The sequence below is a fragment of the Ursus maritimus genome, unplaced genomic scaffold, assembly GCF_017311325.1.
Source record: "Ursus maritimus isolate PB19 unplaced genomic scaffold, ASM1731132v1 scaffold_31, whole genome shotgun sequence".
NCBI classification, from domain to species: Eukaryota; Metazoa; Chordata; class Mammalia; order Carnivora; family Ursidae; genus Ursus; species Ursus maritimus.
In genome coordinates, this window is record NW_024425675.1 from 19,786,641 (window position 1) to 19,805,554 (window position 18,914).

The window sequence follows — 18,914 nt, forward strand, 5'->3', positions numbered from 1 at the left end:
GCACTACCTTACACTGAAGCGTCTGCCCTGCCTGGGGACTGTAACCCAAGCCAACACATGCCTCACAGACAGCTTTCTTTAGCCACTGACAGTATCAAGGAAGGAAGAGCGTGAAATCACCCTGGGATAGACGCTTCCCGAAGGGGAGTTGGCTGCTAAGTGTCTCCAAGGGAGGGTGGCATTGCCACCTCCTAATCTTCTATTTAGAGGTAACCACTAGAAAGTCCTTCTCTTCAGGCAAGGAAATAGTTACTATAAGGAACCTGGAGGTTATCTGAACCCCGGAAAATTTCCCCTGCTTTGAACTGTGCAATGTCTCACTGCAGGTCATGTCCACATGGAAAGCAAGGCTCACCAAAAGACTGAAATCTCCATCTAGAAGGATGCATCCTTTTCCATGCTCAGCTCTGCTTGCTTGTTTTGGGAATACAAGAGAGAATGCGTCCTTTGACCAGCCCAGCGCAGCTGATACTCATTCCACCATCTATGTTCAGCCCATGGCCAAAGCAGGGAGGCACCCAAGTCACTCGAAAGGGGAAGAAGGAACTCCAGAGGAAAGGCGAGATTCCGGCATCTGCTCAGAGAAAAATGGCAGTGCAAATCTGAATTCAAGTAACCACACTGCCAACCAGCCTATTGAGACCCCTGAGGATTCACCTGGTTCCCTAGAAGGTAAATTGGGCAGTGAAGCAGTTACTTTCCAGACTTCTATCCCCAGACCATCAATTATTGAAATGCCAACGGTGAGTTTTCCCAATGCTGTTATAGAAGGAATGGTGTTGGAGGAGAGTTCTGATCATTTGGTGGATGCCTTCAGGAAATAAACTTGTTTAATATTATTAGTGAATAAGACATTGAGGGGAACTCTTACTAGTAAGAGGAAGTGTGTAAAGCCTCTTAAATTCTCATAATGTTCTCAAAGGATATAGAGGGAGGCAATGAGAATAAGCACTGGGGCCTTAGCAATGACCAAAACTGGCCTTTCATTAACTGGTTCTTCAGAGCCAACAGTGTCTGAATAAAAGATTAGGGGTAAGGTAGTCTGGGAAAGTTTTTTTTTTTTTTAACTGGTACGTGAATTTATTTGTATGAAAATCCACAATATAAAAGATCTGATTATAGAATTAAGAAACTGCCCCAACTTAAAATGAATCACGTGGTTTGGGAAAATTTGGAAATGATGATCACTATATGCATAGCAGTAAAGAAAGGAACTGACCTGTAAAACTATTCATAATATAGGTGTTCCTGTGATAGTTTTCCAACTTAGAGGGAGGAGAAGGAAGTTATTTCAAAAAAAAGTGTTGCTGCTCTCCAAAGACATCATCTTGAGTTATGTATTCAATCTGTCTTCTTGTTGGAGGCATTACTGAATTTTAATTGTTGACTATTCTGATTAGATTGGGCTACACAGCCATGTCAAAATTCTTGGTAATCTCAAGAGGCAGGGCTTCCCAAATGGTGTTTTCCAGAGATACCTTTAGAGCATTTTTTGGTCGTATTCCTGGCCAACTAGCTTAGAACCAGACTTAAAAACCTGAGAAGTCTTTGGGGATCCATTACTAAGATATTCTGATTTCCAAAAATCACTGTTTTCCATCTAGTTTAACAAATCATATTTTGTCTGACTTGCTGACCAAGAGGCCTCATTAGCATTGAAAACAAATAGTGAAGATAGGGTTAACACATGTTTTTAAAAATAGTTTCATTTGATATTCTACAGGCTTACCTTAAATTACTGAATCTTAGCTCTATTGTCTACATCTTTCTATTCTGAGATTGGATAGAGGATTTCCCTAAGCCCTCTATTACAGCAAGAACTGTAATGGTTTGTTTTTTTCCCCCTAGCATCACTAAATCAAAACCCAAAACAAACAAAAGCAAAAACATGTATTGTTCAATTTTCAGCTTAAATCCACATCCAGATTAAGATATTTTTAGTAGTATAGTAGTTAGCTAAGTGGACATATCATGGCCAAGTTTTTATTTGTTGCATGTTAAAGGAACCCATGATACATTGGTTTGATGAGCTGGAAGATTCTGTTGGGTAGAGATTCCAACAACCCGGGACCCACTCTGAATTGCTAAATACAGCAGCAAATACAAAAGGTTGATTTGATTTTATCTTCCTGTTTTAGTGGCATATGTGACACAGAGGCTCAAAGTAAATATGTGTATTCAAATATAACCAATTAAGCATAGTGGGCAACATCCATATTTATTGTTCACTTGTATGAGCAAAATCAGGGATAGATTACAGAGGTGAAGCAGGCCTTATGATGGAATAGACCCCAATGCAAGATTAAATATAAGTATCCCAAAGAAGACACACATAAGATAGTTCAATGGAGGTTGGAAAGGTACACTGCAGTGGAGGTGGAATTTGAGATTGGCTTAGAAGGAGGGTTAGGATTTTTAAAGCCAGAGATGAAGGGGAGGACATTGCAATAAAAGAAAATTGTATGAACAAAACCATGGATGTGGGGGAATGTAGCATAAGGATAAGTACATCAGATTGGCTAAATTGAGAGAGACCTGGAAAGGCAGATGGAAGCCAAAAGCGAAATGTCTTGAATGCTGTGGTCATAAGCGAACTTATTACGCAGTGGAGAAGCTTTGAGAATTTTGAGAAGAGAAAGGTCATACTTAGGATTTCATAAAGAGGTAAAGCTGTGTAGAATGGATTAGAGTTGAGAAGACGGAGCTGAGGTCATTGTGATGATCCTGGCCTAAGGATATCATTAAAGGAAGAGCAGGAAGGTGAGGTGGAAGGGCCAAAGAAGAACAGACCCCAAGGGGTAGCAAATGCAGTTGTATGGGTCCCAGACTGGGTGGGAGGGAAGTGAGACCAAACTGGGAGTGATGAAATGAAAACATTGTGAAACTAAGTCCAGGCTGTGTGGGAGAAGGGGGTCCTGTAGGAGTGGTAAATGGGCATCTATTGTAGTTCAAATGCAGGGTGCTAATATTTACAGAGCACTTGCCATATGCCAGCCATTCTTCTAAGTGCTTTATGGGGAGTATCCCATGGACCCTGGTTACAGTGAGGTGCATATTCTCATAATTCTCTGACATTTAGAGAAGGTAAGACACTTGCCTAAGGTCGCAGGGGGAGGAAGTGGTAGAGCCAGGTTTGAAACTCAGCTCCTTATTATTGCTTGTGTGGTGTTTAGGGATTTACAATCAAATATTCACACATGATCTCATCTGACATGCAACCAAATTAAAATTTTGTGTGTGTATGTGTATTTATATGTAAATGTATCTGTGTATATAATGATCATCCTTATTATCTGCTTTTTATTAATTTGATTAACCTTTTAAAAATCTTAGATTTATGATATATAACACTTTCCACTTCTCATCCTGTTGATGACAAGACTTTGTTGATGACATGGTGGGACTGTATTGAGATCTTCTGATTAAAAGTGCCATGGGACTGCCCAGATTTTTCATTACCTAGTAATTTCTGTAGTGATATGTTTCCCCTCAGCAGATGATGAATGAGCTTCTTTTATTTCTTTTATTAGAGTCTTGCCTGGAGGCAAAAGTATTTCCCCTTTAATGCACTGATCCTCATCATTTAAACTGTCTTGGTAGACACAACAAATAATACTCTTTTTTAGAGCTCAGCCTCAGAATATAACCATAACTAAGAAATGGGGACAAGTCCCTCTATCTATAATTACCTGTGTTCAGACAAGAGGGTGATTCTTCAAAATCTGAAACAACTGGTCTGAGAGGAAAAGCTCAAGATAGGCCAAGTGAACTAATTAAAAAAGTTTTTTTTTTAATATATTTTTTTAAGATTTTATTTATTTATTTGACAGAGACAGCCAGTGAGAGAGGGAACACAAGCAGGGGGAGTGAGAGAGGAAGAAGCAGGCTTCTAGCAGAAGAGCCTGATGTGGGGCTCGATCCCAGAACGCTGGGATCACGCCCTGAGCCGAAGGCAGACGCTTAACGACTGCGCCACCCAGGCGCCCCTAAAAAAGGTTTTTGTTTGTGTAAATGTAAATGCACATATCTGCATTTATGAAGTGATACCATTAAGTCTTCAACCTTTTTGTGGCCATCTCTTCCCTGTTTCAGGCCAGAAATCAAGGTGATAATAACCCTAACATTGGAATGTCTTACAACTCCTGGTATCTTCTGATTGTAATTTTTTTTCTTTCTTAGTGGTCTTGCAGTTGAAGTGTCTAATAATTGCTGGGATTGCAGAGTTAATTAAACATAGCAGTATGCTGTTTATTTTTCTGGCCAAAAGTTATTGTGTTCTTACTGTGTGCCAGGACAGCCTTAGCCCCGAGGTAACAAAGACTGAAGACATAGTTTGTGAGGTTGCTTCCATTCCAGTGGAAGATAGAGTGAACAGGTGGTGTCAATGCAATATGAGAAGGCTTATGGCTCAACAATGGACACCCATAAGAGCACGTGGAAGAGGCTCCCATTTTAGCCTTGGGAAGACAGGGGAGGCTGGAATATATGGAGGAGAAGGGTTTCTACCTTATTCTTTTAAAATTGCCTTCCTAGTTGAATGGTGCTATTTTTCTCCTCTCTCTCCCTTCACAATGTTGGCAGTGTAAGAAAGCACAGGTGGGGTGCCTGGTGGCTCAGCCAGTTAAGCGTCTGCTTTCAGCTCAGGTCATGATTCCAGGGTTCCATGTCTGGCTCCCTGCTCAACAGGGAATCTGCTTCTCCCTCTCCCTCTGCCTGCTGCTCCACCTGCTTGTGCTCTCTCTCTCTGTCAAATAAATAAGAAAATCTTGAAAAAACAAAAACAAAAGAAAGACGCCTTCCCACATGTGTTCCCACATGAAGCAGCTGAGGACTTTAGAATAGTTTGGTAGTTTCAGAGACTTTCTATAGCAGTAGTAAGTTTTTATTCAGTTTTTACTCCAACAAAGTAGCCTCTCTGACACAGGAAAAGAAAGTAATTGTGGTTTGGGAAATCATTGCTGGGTATTTTTTTTTTTTAAGATTTATTTATTTGAGACCGAAAGCGAGAGAGAGAGAGAGAGAGAGAGAGCGAGAGAAAGAGACTGCATGCGCAAATGTATGAGTTGGGGGAGGGGCAGAGGGAGAGGGAGAGAGACTCTCAATCAAGGCTCCCCACTGACCACGGAGCCTGATACAGGGCTCAGTCTCACAACCCTGAGATCATGACCTGAGTCAAAACCAAGAGTCAGTCACACAAGTGACTGAGCCACCCAGGCACCCCATTCCTGGGTATTTTCAACTACAAGTTAGTTTTATAATAAGGTAGGGAAAACAGGGCCTATCTTGGAGTTGACAACTGCATTGCTTTTTATAACAGGCTGGTTTTTGCTACTAGACAGAGAAGTGGTAACCAAGACTTCTCTAGAGCCTAGGCTTAGACTGTCACTGCTTTTTCGGGTCTGAGTTGTGGTAATACCGCCTAGAAATGAAATTTTGTCAGTCATCCTTTTGTAAGATGTAGTTCCTTGACTCTAATTAAAAGAGCCTGATGTATAAATCAGAATGACTGTTTAGTTGTCAGCCTTGAGGACTGTCAGGATAGGGCTTACTAAGCCATGTATCTTCTACACAGGAAAATTTTACATAAAGAGAAATGATAGCCAGAAATCTGTTGGAGAGTACAGATTCAGAGGAAGGGGGGGTTTACATTTTTAAAATTAGAGTAAAATATACATAACATAAAATTTACAATTTTAATTATTTAAAAATATACAGTTCTGTGGCATTAAATATGTCCACAATGATGGGCAACCATCACTACTATCCATCTCCAGAACTCTTTTCATCTTCTGCAATTCAGACTCTATATTCATGAAACGCTAAGTCCCCACTCATCATTCACCCTTCTCCTCATCCCCTGGCAACCACCCTTCTACTTTCTGTCTCTGTAAGTTTAATTATTCTCACTACCTTGTGTTAGTGGAATCACACTTTTGTATATTTCACTTAGCATAATGTCCTCAAGGTTCATCCATGTGGAAACATGTATTAGTATATCCTTCCTTGTTAAAGCTGAATAATATTCCATCATATGTATATGCCACATTTTGTTTGCACAGTCATCTGTCAATGAATAATTATGTCATTTCTACCTTTTGGCAACTGAGAATAATGCTGTTATGAATATGGGTTTACAAATATCTCTTCAAGACGCTGTTTCAGTTCTTCTGAATATATACCCAGAAGGGGAATTGCTGTATCATGTGGTAATTCTATCTTTAATTTGTCAAGGAACGGACATACTGTTTTCTACAGTGGTTGTACCAAACATTCCCACTAGCAATGCACGAAGGCTCCAATTTCTCCACATTCATGCCACCATCTGTTTCTAAAGTTTTTGTTTCTTTGTTTTGATAATAGTCATTGTAATGAGAATAAAGTGGTATCTCATTGTGGTTTTGATTTTCATTTCCCTAATGATTAGTGATGTTGAGCATCTTTTCATGTTCTTATTTGCTATTTGTGATCTTTGGAGAAATGACTATCAAGGCTTTGCCTATTTTTAAAATTGAGTTGTTTATTTTTTGTTGAATTAGTGTCTTTGATGTACAAAAACTTTGACAAAATCTAATTTATCTATTTTTTTTCTTTTGTTCCCTGTGCTTTTGGTGTCACATTCAAGAAATCGTTGCCAAATCTAATACCATCAAGCTTTTTCTCTATGTATTCCTCTAACAGTTTTATAGTTTTAGCTCTTATTTTTAGGTCTTTGATCCATTCTGAGTTAATTTTTTTATATGGTGCAAATTAAGGGTCCAAAAGCATTCTTTTCCGTGTGGATATCCAGTTTTCCCAACACTATTTGTTGAAAAGACTGTCCTTTCCTCATTGAATGGTCTTGGCACCCTTTTGTAAAATCATTTCACCATATACATGAGGGTTTATTTCTGGGCTGTCTATTATATTTCATTGGTTTGTTTGTTTTTATGGCAGTAACACACTGTTTTGATTACTGTAGCTTTGTAGTAAGTTTTGAAACCAGTAAGCATGAGACCTCCAACTTTGTTCTTTTTCAAAATTGTTTTGGCTGTTTGGGATCCCTTCAGATTCCATATGAATTTCAGGATGGATTTTTTTTTCTATTTCTGCAAAAAAACCCCATCATTTGGATTTTGATAGGGATTTCAGGGAATTTTTAGATTGCTGTGGATAGTAGTCACAACAATACTGGGTCTTCAAATCCATGAATACATTTTATCCTTCCACTTATTTGTGTCTTCTTTAATTACTTTCAGCAATGCTTTGTAGTTTTCAGTATGAAAGTCCTGCCTCAGGCTAAGTTTATCTCCAATTTTGATACTATTGTAAATGAAATTGTTTTTTTAATTTCCTTCTCAGATTGTTCATTATTGGTGTATAGAAATGCAATTGATTTTTGTCCATGTGTTTTGTGTCCTGCAATTTTGCTGAATTCATTTATTACTTATAATAGTATGTGTGTGATCTTTATGGTCTCTACATATAAGAATATATCATCTGTGAACAGAGATCATTTTACTTCTTCCTTTCCAATTTGGATGCCTTTTATTTCTATTTCTTCTCTAATTGCTTTGGCTGGAACTTCCAATGCTATTCAACAATACTTAGTGGAATAGAAGGGCAAAAGTTAACATCTTTGTCTTGTTCCTGATCTTAGAGGATACACTTTCAGTCTTTCACCATTGGGTATGATGCTACCATTGAGTACAGTGTGGGCTTTTTATAATTGGCCTTTATTGTGTTGAAGTACTTTCCTTCTATTCCTACTCTGTTGTGTATTTTTATCATGAAAGAATGTTAAATTTGGCCAGTGCTTTTTCTGTATCAATTGATATGACCATTTTTTCCTTTATTCTGTTAATTTTGTCTATTATCGTGATTGATAGTTTGTATATTGAACTATCCTTGCATTCCAGGAATAAATCCCACTTGATCATCATGTCATCTTCTTAACATGTAGTGGAATTCTGCTCACTAGGATTTTGTTGAGTTTTGCATCAATAGTCATCAGGGATTGGTCTCTAGTTTTCTTTTCTTGTTAAGTCTTTGTCTAACTTGGGTATCAGGGTAATGCTGGCCACACAGAAAGATTCAGGAAGTGTTCCCTCCTCTTCAGTTTGTTTTGGAAGAGTCTGAGAAGGATTGGTGTTAATTCTTTACACGTTTGGTAGAATTCACCAGTGAAGCCATCTGGTCCGAGGTTTTTCTTTGTTGGAAGGTTTTTGGTTACTGATTTAATCTCCTTACTTGTTATAGGTCTATTCAGATTTTCTATTTCTTCATGATTTATTCTTGGTGAAGAAGAGCTACTTGGATAGCTTCACTGAAGTATGGTACTTATGATCACGATTACCCATTATTGAGCACTATTAATGAACTAGGCACGGTGCTAAGTGCCTTACATGGATTAAGTAGTTTGATCCTTCTATCCTTTTACAATATTATAATCCCAATCACTCCTCTGCTCAAAACCTTCCAATGGCTCCCCAGTTCCCTAATATTAAAAGTCAGGTCTTCACAGGGGCCTGCAGATCCTATACAAAGTATCCCCCATTACCTCTCAGAACTTATCTCCTATGGTTTATACTGATGGGGAAACTAGGACTCAGTGGAGGTAAGCATCTGAATAATTTCCACTATAAGGGTAACGCTTTCAGCAGACTAGAAAGCTCAATTCAACCAGTCAAAGCATGACTTCCTTGGGTGGTACAGAATTCGCTACCAATAACTAAATACCCACTTATTGTGCTCTCCTTGTCTAGGCTCCATGACCATCCTTCCTCTTTCCTTGGCACAGTTTTTGTTAAGACCTGGGATGGATTAATTAATTGGGTTTCAGCTTCCTTGGTTAGAATCAGATTCCAGCCATGTTCTGTTGGAGCTACATCAAGGCCATATTAATTGGAATTTAGTGTTGGAGAGACTCCTGAATACCTATTAATAGAAAAGCTCTTGGAAGTATTCGCCTCTATAGGTAATTGATCTCATTCAACAAATTTATTTTTATTTTCAATGCCTTATTTTTTTCTTTGTTTAATATAATGTTTTATTTATTTTTTATAATAATATTTTTTTATTATATTATGTTAGTCACCATACAGTACATCCCTGGTTTTTGATGTAAAGTTCGATGATTCATTAGTTGCGTATAACACCCAGTGCACTATGTAATACGTGCCCTCCTTACTACCCATCACCAGCCTATCCCATTCCCCCACCCCCTCCCCTCTGAAGCCCTCAGTTTGTTTCGCAGAGTCCATAGTCTCTCATGCTTCATTCCCCCTTCTGATTACCACCCCTTTCTTTATCCCTTTCTTCTCCTACTGATCTTCCTAGTTCTTATGTTCCATAGATGAGAGACACCATATGATAATTGTCTTTCTCTGCTTGACTTATTTCACTTAGCATTATCTCCTCCAGTGCCGTCCATGTTGCAGCAAATGCTGAGAAATCGTTCTTTTTGGTAGCTGAGTAATATTCCATTGTGTATACGGACCACATCTTCTTAATCCAGTCATCTGTTGAAGGGCATCTCGGCTCCTTCCACGATATAGCTATTGTGGACAATGCTGCTATGAACATTGGGGTGTATATGGCCCTTCTCTTCACTACGTCTGTATCTTTGGGGTAAATACCCAGTAGCGCAATTGCTGGATCATAGGGTAGCTCAATTTTTAACTTTTTAAGGGACCTCCACACTGTTTTCCAGAGTGGCTATACCAACTTGCATTCCCACCAACAATGTAGGAGGGATCCCCTTTCTCCACATCCTCTCCAACAATTGTTGTTTCTTGCCTTGTCCATTTTTGCCATTCTAACTGGCGTAAGGTGGTATCTCAGTGTGGTTTTGATTTGAATTTCCCTGATGGTTAATGATTTTGAACACTTTTTCATGTGTCTGTTAACCATTTGTATGTCTTCATTGGAAAAGTGTCTATTCATATCTTCTGCCCATTTTATGATTTATTGTCTTAAAGTTGTCTTGAAGATAAGCCTTGAGAGTACCATCTGTAGAGGGCAGTACTACTCAGAAGCACATTGTAAACTTGTGTGTAAACATCTGTCACCCCTCATCTCACTCTTAACTCTGCATCTTCCTTATATAAGCATTAGGGAGAGCAACTGTATAGGCTGAATTTCCATTTTCTGGTACAAACCAGTTTTTCTGCATTTCTTTAGAATGAAATATTTTCCTCCTTTTCTTATGGGCCTAAATAGAACAGAACTTAGGCTACCTATAAAAACAAATATCCTAGTAAGGAAGATTTCTGCTAGACAGATAATTTGATATAAAAATGTTTTTAATAGAAAACAACTTATAAATCCATGGAAATATTAGTTTTATAGTTCCCTTTCATGCTCCCTACCTCCCAAGGGGGATATGAGCTGGTGGGAATCCCAACCCAATTCCTTTTAAGCCCTGACAATTTCTTATGGTAGGTTTCGACTTACAAAAGATGTTAAACATAGGGGCGCCTGGGTGGCTCAGTCGTTAAGTGCCTGCCTTAGGCTCAGGGTATGATCCCGGGGTCCTGGCATCGAGCCCCTTGTCGGGCTCCCTGCTCTGCTGGGAGCCTGCTTCTTCCTTTCCCGCTCCCCCTGCTTGTGTTCCCTCTCTCACTGGCTGTCTCTCTGTCAAATAAATAAATAAAATCTTTAAAAAAAAAAAGAAGATGTTAAACATAGTGGCATGAGAGTGCATGACATACACAGTGTACTTAGGAATTTTCCGATCCAGATATTCAGTTGCAACCCAACCTGAAAAGAGATAGCCTCCTGGCTTCTCTTAGAATGAAATAAAATAAATTATCCTCATAAAACCATGAAAATTTACATTGTACAGCTTTGACTATTGGAGGCTGTCCATAAAAGACTATAGCGGATGGTAAAAATGCAAAGTTTTCAGAAAATTTAGAGCTGAGGGGCATATATATTCCAAGCTAAGAAATAAAAGTTGAGTGTATAATTTCATGAAATTTTAAAGCATCATTTTCAAGTGTGGTTACTCTGACATTCACAATTCAGATAAGAATGATAAATATTACCCTAAGTAGGTGTTGATATGTTGGAGGGAGAGAGGTACAAAAGGAAGAGGTCAGCCCATTTTTGAGCAACATCTATTTCTAGCTCATCAGAGAGAATGTGGCAATCTGCCCATGACCTAGTTGATCCTTTGCCCTCATTTTCACAGGTGGTTAATAAAAGAGTAGGGTTTACTTTGTTCATAGTCAGTGGCCTGGAGTGTCTAGCCAAAGAACACCAAGATGATTCCAATTCATTGACTAGACCCATTTTCCCCAAATACCTACATCTGTAGAGTTGGAATTTACATTCTTTTGATTCTATAACATGCAGTTGTACTTCAGTTAAAAAAATTCCACTATTCTACTCACTGGGTATGCTGGAAACTAAAATTTCCTATGTTCCAGGACCCACAGGGGCTGGCTCAATGAATATGCTATATTAATCATGGTAAGTTAGAGGTTTTTGTTTTCCCCCCAGCCAAGGACATGTGATAACCTGATTTGAACTGCCTTTAGTTTTATACTCACAGTTCTTCCTTTCCAAAGAAAATAGAGCTCATTAACACTTTCTCTGATATAACGTTGACATACTTGGTTTTGTAATTCTGTACCAGGGGAGGTGAGAGTTTGGAAATTTGGGAAATTAGTGGAAGGGAGAGTCTCCACAAAGGGCATAGGACTGTTATGGGAAGTGTTTATGATTTTGGTGTGGGAAGCTGGTTAGTTGGTATCTGGTGTTCAGTTAAACAGAAAATGACAACTCAGGCAACTGTTAGAACCTAAATACATATGCATAATTTGGTTGTCCACAGAAAAAGAGAAACTTCCCCTCAAATAGTCCACCTGCATAAGGAGAATCAGTTTCTGTAACTTAAAACCCTGAATCTCAAAAAGATGTGCCATATATTATTTATTTCTAATGGTAATTAACATACTACAATTTGCAAATTATAAACTGACTTTAAATATTTTGTTTTTTACATAAAACAATGCATAGTCTTATAAAAATTCCAATGTGATATACCATACATTTGTAATTTCAGCTAATTCAAAGTTATCTCTTTTCTAAAAAAATCACCCATATATGTTCAAGTAATCTTCACCAAAGGTACCAAGAATACACAACGGGTGAAATGCTTTCAAACAGCATCACATGATACAGAGGAATCATTCATGAAAGGAAGAGTCAATCAGTGTGACAGATTTCACTGCTGTCTTATTTTTAAAAATTGCCACAGGCACCCCACCCTGCTCAGTCAGCAGCCATCAACATCGAGGCAAGACCCTCCATCAGCAAAAAGATTATGACATGATGAAAGCTCAGATGATGGTTAGCATTTTTTTTAGCAATAAGGTATTTTTTAATTAAAATATTCGCATTGGTTTTGTTAGACAAAATGCCATTGGGCACTTTAAATAGACTACAGTGTAGTGTAAATGAAGCTTTTATATGCACTGGGAAACCAAAAAATTCAATTGACTCATTTTATTATGATATTTGTTCTATTGCAGTAGTCTGGAACTAAACCGCAATCTCTCTAAGGTATGCCTGTACATAAAATTAAAAAGCTTCTGCATAGCAAAGGAAACACTCAATAAGATTAGGAGACAACCTACAGACTGGGAGAAAATATTTGCAAACCATATATCTGATAAGGGGCTAATATCCAAAGTATATAAGGAACTCAGACAACTCAATAGCAAAAACCAAATGACCCAATTAAAAGATGGGCAAAGGCCCTGTAAAGACACTTTTCCAAAGAAGATATAAAATGGCCAATGGGTATATGAAAAGATGTTCAGTATTACTAATCATCAAGGAAATACAAATCAAAACCACAATGTTAGGATGGCTATTATCAAAAAACCAGAAGATAAGTGTTGGCAGGATGCAGAGAAAAAGTAACACTTAGAACTTACACACTTCTGCTGGGAATGCCGATTGGTACAGCCATTAAGGAAAACAATGTAGTGATTTCTCAGAAAATTAAAAATAGAACTACCGTATAATCCATATAATCTTACTGCTAGGTACATATCCAAAGGAAGTAAAATCACTTTCTTGAAGAGATATTTGCACTCCCATGTTCATTGTGGCCTTATTCACAGTAGACACAGACATGGAAACAACCTAAATGTCTTCCAGTGGCTGAACGGATAAAATGTGATTATACACACACACACACACACACACACACACACACACACACAGTGGAATATAACACAATGGAATCCTGTCATTTGTGACAACATGGATAAAACCTGGAGGACATATGTTAAGTGAACTAAGCCAGACACAGAAAACCAAATACTGTATGATCTCACTAATATGTGAAAGCTAAAAAGGTTACCCTCATAGTAACAGAATGGTTGTTGCCAAGGTCTTTGAATGGTGGCGGGGAAAGGGAGATGTTGGTCAAAGGGTGCAAACTTTCAGTTATAAGGTTAATAAGCTCTGGAGACCTAATGTACAGTATGGTGACTACTATTAATAACATATTATACACCTGAACTTTGTTAAGAGAGTAGATCTCAAGTAGTCTTACCACAAAAAAGAGGTAATGATGTGAAGTAAAGGATATGTTAATTAACTAGGTAATCATTTCACAATGTATACATATATCAAAACATCACATTTTATACCTGAATGATGCACAATTTTTATTTATCAATCATTCTTCAATATAGCTAGAAAACATCGCTCTCACTGATCTGCTTTCTGGTATAATAATTTAAGGGGAAAGAAAGGAGGATTAGAGCTGGGCAGTTGCTGCCCATCAGGAGGTGCTCATTGTAAACAGTGGGTGTGAGCAAATCATGCAGTAGAAGCTGAATAAAGGCTGTGTGGGATGCTATTTAAGGAAGCACGTGAATGGGCGCATAGCCTGAACCAGTAAGACATCTTCTTATCTGATAATTGTTTTCCTTTTTGACTGAGCTGGGTGTTTCAGGAAAGACACACATGAAGCTGTGATGGAGGAAAAAGACCAACTGATTAGACTCTGGTATGGAGTGAGGAAGTGGCTCTCCCCAAGGCTCTCATTCTCAGGCCCTTTCCTAGGATCAGGAGGTCTGTTTGCAGGGAAGATTTTTCTTTTGACTGAGTTTCTGCCAGGATTCATCTGACCTGGATGTGTAATACTTGAGTCTCTGCAGGGAGAAGTAACTTCATGTAGTGGTGTTGCAAGTTATCCCGAGCTATTTTTACCATTCAAAATTGTCCAGTAAACATTGGTATCCTCCAATTTTAAGAGGCAGGTAGGGGCTATATGTGTACCCACTCACAACTTGCTCCCCCGTGATATGTTGCAGTAAAGAAAGCCTCCCATGAATTCTGCCACAGGTACAAATGTTTTTTGGCAAGTAGGCCAAAAAAAGGCATATTACCTGATCCTATATGTTGGAAGAAGTTCCCCAGCTTCTGGGGGGAACTTTTTCCTGCTCATTCTGCTACTGCTCTGTCCTCCTCTCTGTCTTTTCTGATACCATCCCCAACACCCTGTTCCAGGTTGTTGCCCTGCCCTGGGCTAGCCTGGTACTTGGTGTTTACCTCAGTTAAAGCACTTATTAAACTGCACTGTGTTTATGTGTCTGACTCTCCACTAGGCTGTGAAGAGCTTGAGGTCAGGGGCTGTATCTTCTTTTCTTTTTATCTATTATGGGTAGCACCTAGAACAGTACTTGGCACATAGAAGATGAATCAATAAAATCAAAATTAGGAGAGAGGTTTATGTTACATGAGTTCTTCATATATCTTTATCATGGGAACTTTGTTTAGTATTGCCAATATATTTGTGATCCATTTATCATTATAGAAATTGGTAGAAATAGGAGGAGAAAAGATGGCGGAGGAGTAGGAGACCTTTTTTCATCTGCTCCCCTGAATTGAGCTGGATATCTACCAGATCATCCTGAACACCCACGAAATCAGCCTGAGACGCAGGAAGATACATCTGGATCTCTACAAACGAACATCTCCAGCGCTGAGTGTTGAGGTACGAAGCGGGGAGCCGTGAATCTGCGCACAGATATTGGAAGATAAATGGAAGGCAGAGGGAGCCGCCCTCTTGGGCGCTGGGAAGCAGTAGCCTCCTGCACTGGGGAGCGGGCCGGACTCATGGACTGGTAGCCACTGGGAAACCAGACTGAAACCGGGAGCTCAGGAGTGAGCACGCGGCCAAACTGAAAACCAGAGCTCTGGAGTGCCCGGGGGTGGCTGGCGGTGTTAGAAGCATAAAGGACAGAGACGTGCCGGTCCTGGGAGCAAGGACTGGGAAAGCGTTTGTGGGGCACACAACCTGGGATGCTACGGGGCTTTTAGCAGCACGACAGAAACAGAGTTAAAGTGGCCAGGAGAGCTCAGTGGAGAGCAGACTGCAATCTCTCTGTTCTGAGACAAAGGCTTGGATATGGCCACTGCTGCTCTGACTCTCAGAAGAGTCACAGAAAACCACCAGGGAAAGCCGTCAGAGAACAAAAGCCCGGAAAAACTGGTTAACATTGTGCCTATCCCCCCCCCTCCCCCAGGGGACGGGGCAACTCTACCCAAACAGGGTTGCCCGAGTATCAGCCCGGCAGGCCCCTCCCCCAGAAGGCAGGCTGAAAAAACAAGAAGCCCACATCCCTAAGGTCCCTATAAAACAAGTGCACATTGCTTGGGTCCTGGTCAATAATTTGGGCTCTGTACATCCCCGCAACCACTCCTCATCAGAATGACAAGGACGAGGAACCCCAACAAAGGAACAGAGACTGTGGCCTCTGCCATGGAACTAATGGATATGGATATAACCAAATTGTCAGAAATGGAGTTCAGAGTAACAATGATCAAGATGATGTGTAGGCTTGAAAATATTAACGAAAATATTAACGAGAATATAGAATCTCTAAGGGCGGAAATGAGAGCAAATCTGGCAGAAATTAAAAAGGCTATGAATCAATTCCAGTCTAAACTGGATGCTCTGACGGCCAGGGTAAATGAGGCAGAAGAACAAATTAGTGAGTTGGAAGATGAGATGATAAAAAAGAAGGAAAAAGTGGGAACTTGGCTTAAAAAAAATCCAATCTCAAGAATGTAGAGTACGGGAGATTAGTGACTCAATGAAACGTTCCAATGTCAGAATCATCAGCATCCCCGAGGGGGTGGAGAAAGAGAGAGGTCTAGAAGAGATATTTGAACAAATTGTAGCTGAGAACTTCCCTAATCTGGCGAAGGAAACAAGCATTCGTGTCCAAGAGGCAGAGAGGACCCCTCCCAAGATCAATGAGAACAGACCAATACCACGTCACATAATAGTACAATTCGCAAATCTTAGATCCAAGGATAAAATCTCGATAGGGGCCAGGGGGAAGAGAATCCTCACCTACAGAGGGAGGAACATCACAATAATGTCAGACCTGTCTATAGAGACCTGGCAAGCCAGAAAAAGCTGGCAAGACATATTCAGAGCACTAAGTGAGAAGAACACGCAGCCAAGGATCCTTTATCCAGCAAGGCTGTCATTCAGAATTGATGGAGAGCAAGGACCTTCCAAGACCGGCAGAAACTTAAGAATAGCCTTGACCACCAAAGCCAGCCCTTACAAGAAATATTAGGGGTTCATAAGAAGTAAAAAAGACCCTAAAGTGATGACCAGAACAGAAATTTACAATCTATAGAAACAAAGACTTGCAAGGCAGCATGACATCATTAAAATCATATCTCTCAATAATCACTCTCAATGGAATGGCCTAAATGCTCCCATAATGCCACAGGGTTGCAGATTAGATAAAAAGACATGACCCAACCATTTGCTGTCTACAAGAGACTCACCTTGAACCTAAAGATACATCCAGACTGAAAGTGAAAGGATGGAGAACCATTTTTCATGCCAACAGACCTCAAAAGAAAGCTGGGGTAGCAATTCTCATAGACAGAATTAGACTTTAAACTAAAGATCTGTGTTAGAGATACAGAAGGACACTATTTTATTTCTTAAAGGATGTATCCAACAAAGTGGATACAACAATTATAAATAATATCTATCCCTAATAGGGAAGCAGCTAATACACAAGCCAACTCTTAACCAGAATAAAGAGACATATAGATAATAATATGTTAATAGAAGGGGACCTCAACACTCCGCTCTTAGCAAAAGACACTGATCACCTAAGCAGAAAATCAACAAAGGAAACAAGAGCTTGAATGATATACTGGACCAGATGGACCTCACATAGATATATACAGAACACTACACCCCAGAAAACAGAATACTCATTTTTTCGAATCTACATGGAACTTTCCTCAGAATAGACCATATACTGGGTCACAAACAAGTCTCAGCTGATACCAAAGACTGAGATTATTCCTGCATATTCTCAGACCACAGTGCTTTGAAACTGGAACTCAATCACAAAGGGAGAAATTTGAGGAAACTCAAACACTTGGAAACTAAGAACCATCCTGCTTAAGAATGATTGGGTAGGGCGCCTGGTGGCACAGCGGTTAAAGCCTTCTGACTTCGCGCTCAGTGGTGTGATCCCCGCTTAGGGATCGAGCCACATCAGGCTCCTCCAGTATGAGCCTGCTTCTTCCTCTCCCACTCCCCCTGCTTGTGTTCCCTCTCTCGCTGGCTGTCTCTACCTCTATCGAATAAATAAATAAAATCTTAAAAAAAAAAAGAATGATTGGGTAAACCAGGGAATTAAAGAAGAACTTAAGCAATTTATGGAAACCAATGAAACAAAAACACATCGGTCCAAAACCTATGGAACACTGCAAAGGTGGTCCTAAGGGGAAAATACATAGCCATCCAAGCCTCACTTAAAGGAACAGAAAAATCTAAAATGCAGTTTTTATATCCTCACCTTAAGAAACTGGAGCTGGAACAGAAGAACAGGCCTAACCCATGCATGAGAAGGCAACTGATCAAGATTAGAGCAGAGATCAATGAATTAGAAACCAGGAGCACAGTAGAGGAGATCAACAAAACTGGAAGCTGGTTCTTTGAAAGAATAAATAAGATCAATAAGTCACTGGCTAGACTTATTCAAAAGAATAGAGAAAGGACACAAATTAATAAAATTATGAATGAAAGGGGAGAGGTCACAACCAACACCAAGGAAATAGAAACAATCATTAGAAACTATTATCAACACCTCTATGGCAATAAATTAAGCAACCTGGAAGAAATGGATGCCTTCCTGGAAACCTATAGACTTCCAAGACTGAAACAGGAAGAATCTGATTATCTAAACAGACTGATTATTCATGAAGAGATTGAAGTAGTGATCAAAAACCTCCCAAAAAACAGGAGTCCAGGGCCTGATGGATTCCCTGAGAATTCTACCAAACATTCAAAGAAGAAATAATACCTATTCTCCTGAAGTTTTTTCAAAAAATAGAAACAGAAGGAAAACTACCAAACTCATTCTATGAGGCCAGTATTACCTTGATCCCCAAACCAGGCAAAGACCCCATCAAAAAGGAGAATTATAGACTGATATCCCCGATGAATAGGGACACCAAAATTCTCAACAAGATCCTAGCTAATAGGATCCAACAGTACATTAAAAGGATTATCCATCATGACCAAGTGGGATTCATCCCTGGGATACAAGGGTGGTTCAACATTCACAAATTGATCAGTGTGATAAATCACATTAATAAGAGAAGAGACAAGAACCATATGATCCTTTCAATTGATGCAGAAAAAGCATTTGACAAAATACAGCATCCTTTCCTGATTAAAACCCTTTAGAGTGTAGGGATAGAGGGTACATTCCTCAATTTCATAAAAACCATCCATGAAAAGCCTACAGCGAATATCATTCTCAATGGGGAAAAGCTGAAAGCCTTTCCCTTAAGATCAGGAACACGACAAGGATGCCCACTCTCACCATTATTGTTCAACATAGTACTAGACGTCCTTGCAA

At 39.5% G+C, this 18,914-nt stretch overlaps 1 protein-coding gene across 1 annotated transcript in view; it reads left to right on the plus strand.

Annotated features, from left to right (window-relative positions):
* The first annotated feature begins 329 nt into the window (after positions 1 to 329).
* Positions 330 to 18,914, plus strand: part of FAM107B (family with sequence similarity 107 member B) — a 234,706-nt gene continuing 216,121 nt past the window's right edge. The window contains exon 1 of the mRNA XM_008692009.2: positions 330 to 743. Within this exon, the coding sequence (XP_008690231.1) occupies positions 330 to 743 (414 nt within the window). The remainder of the gene's footprint in view (positions 744 to 18,914) is intronic.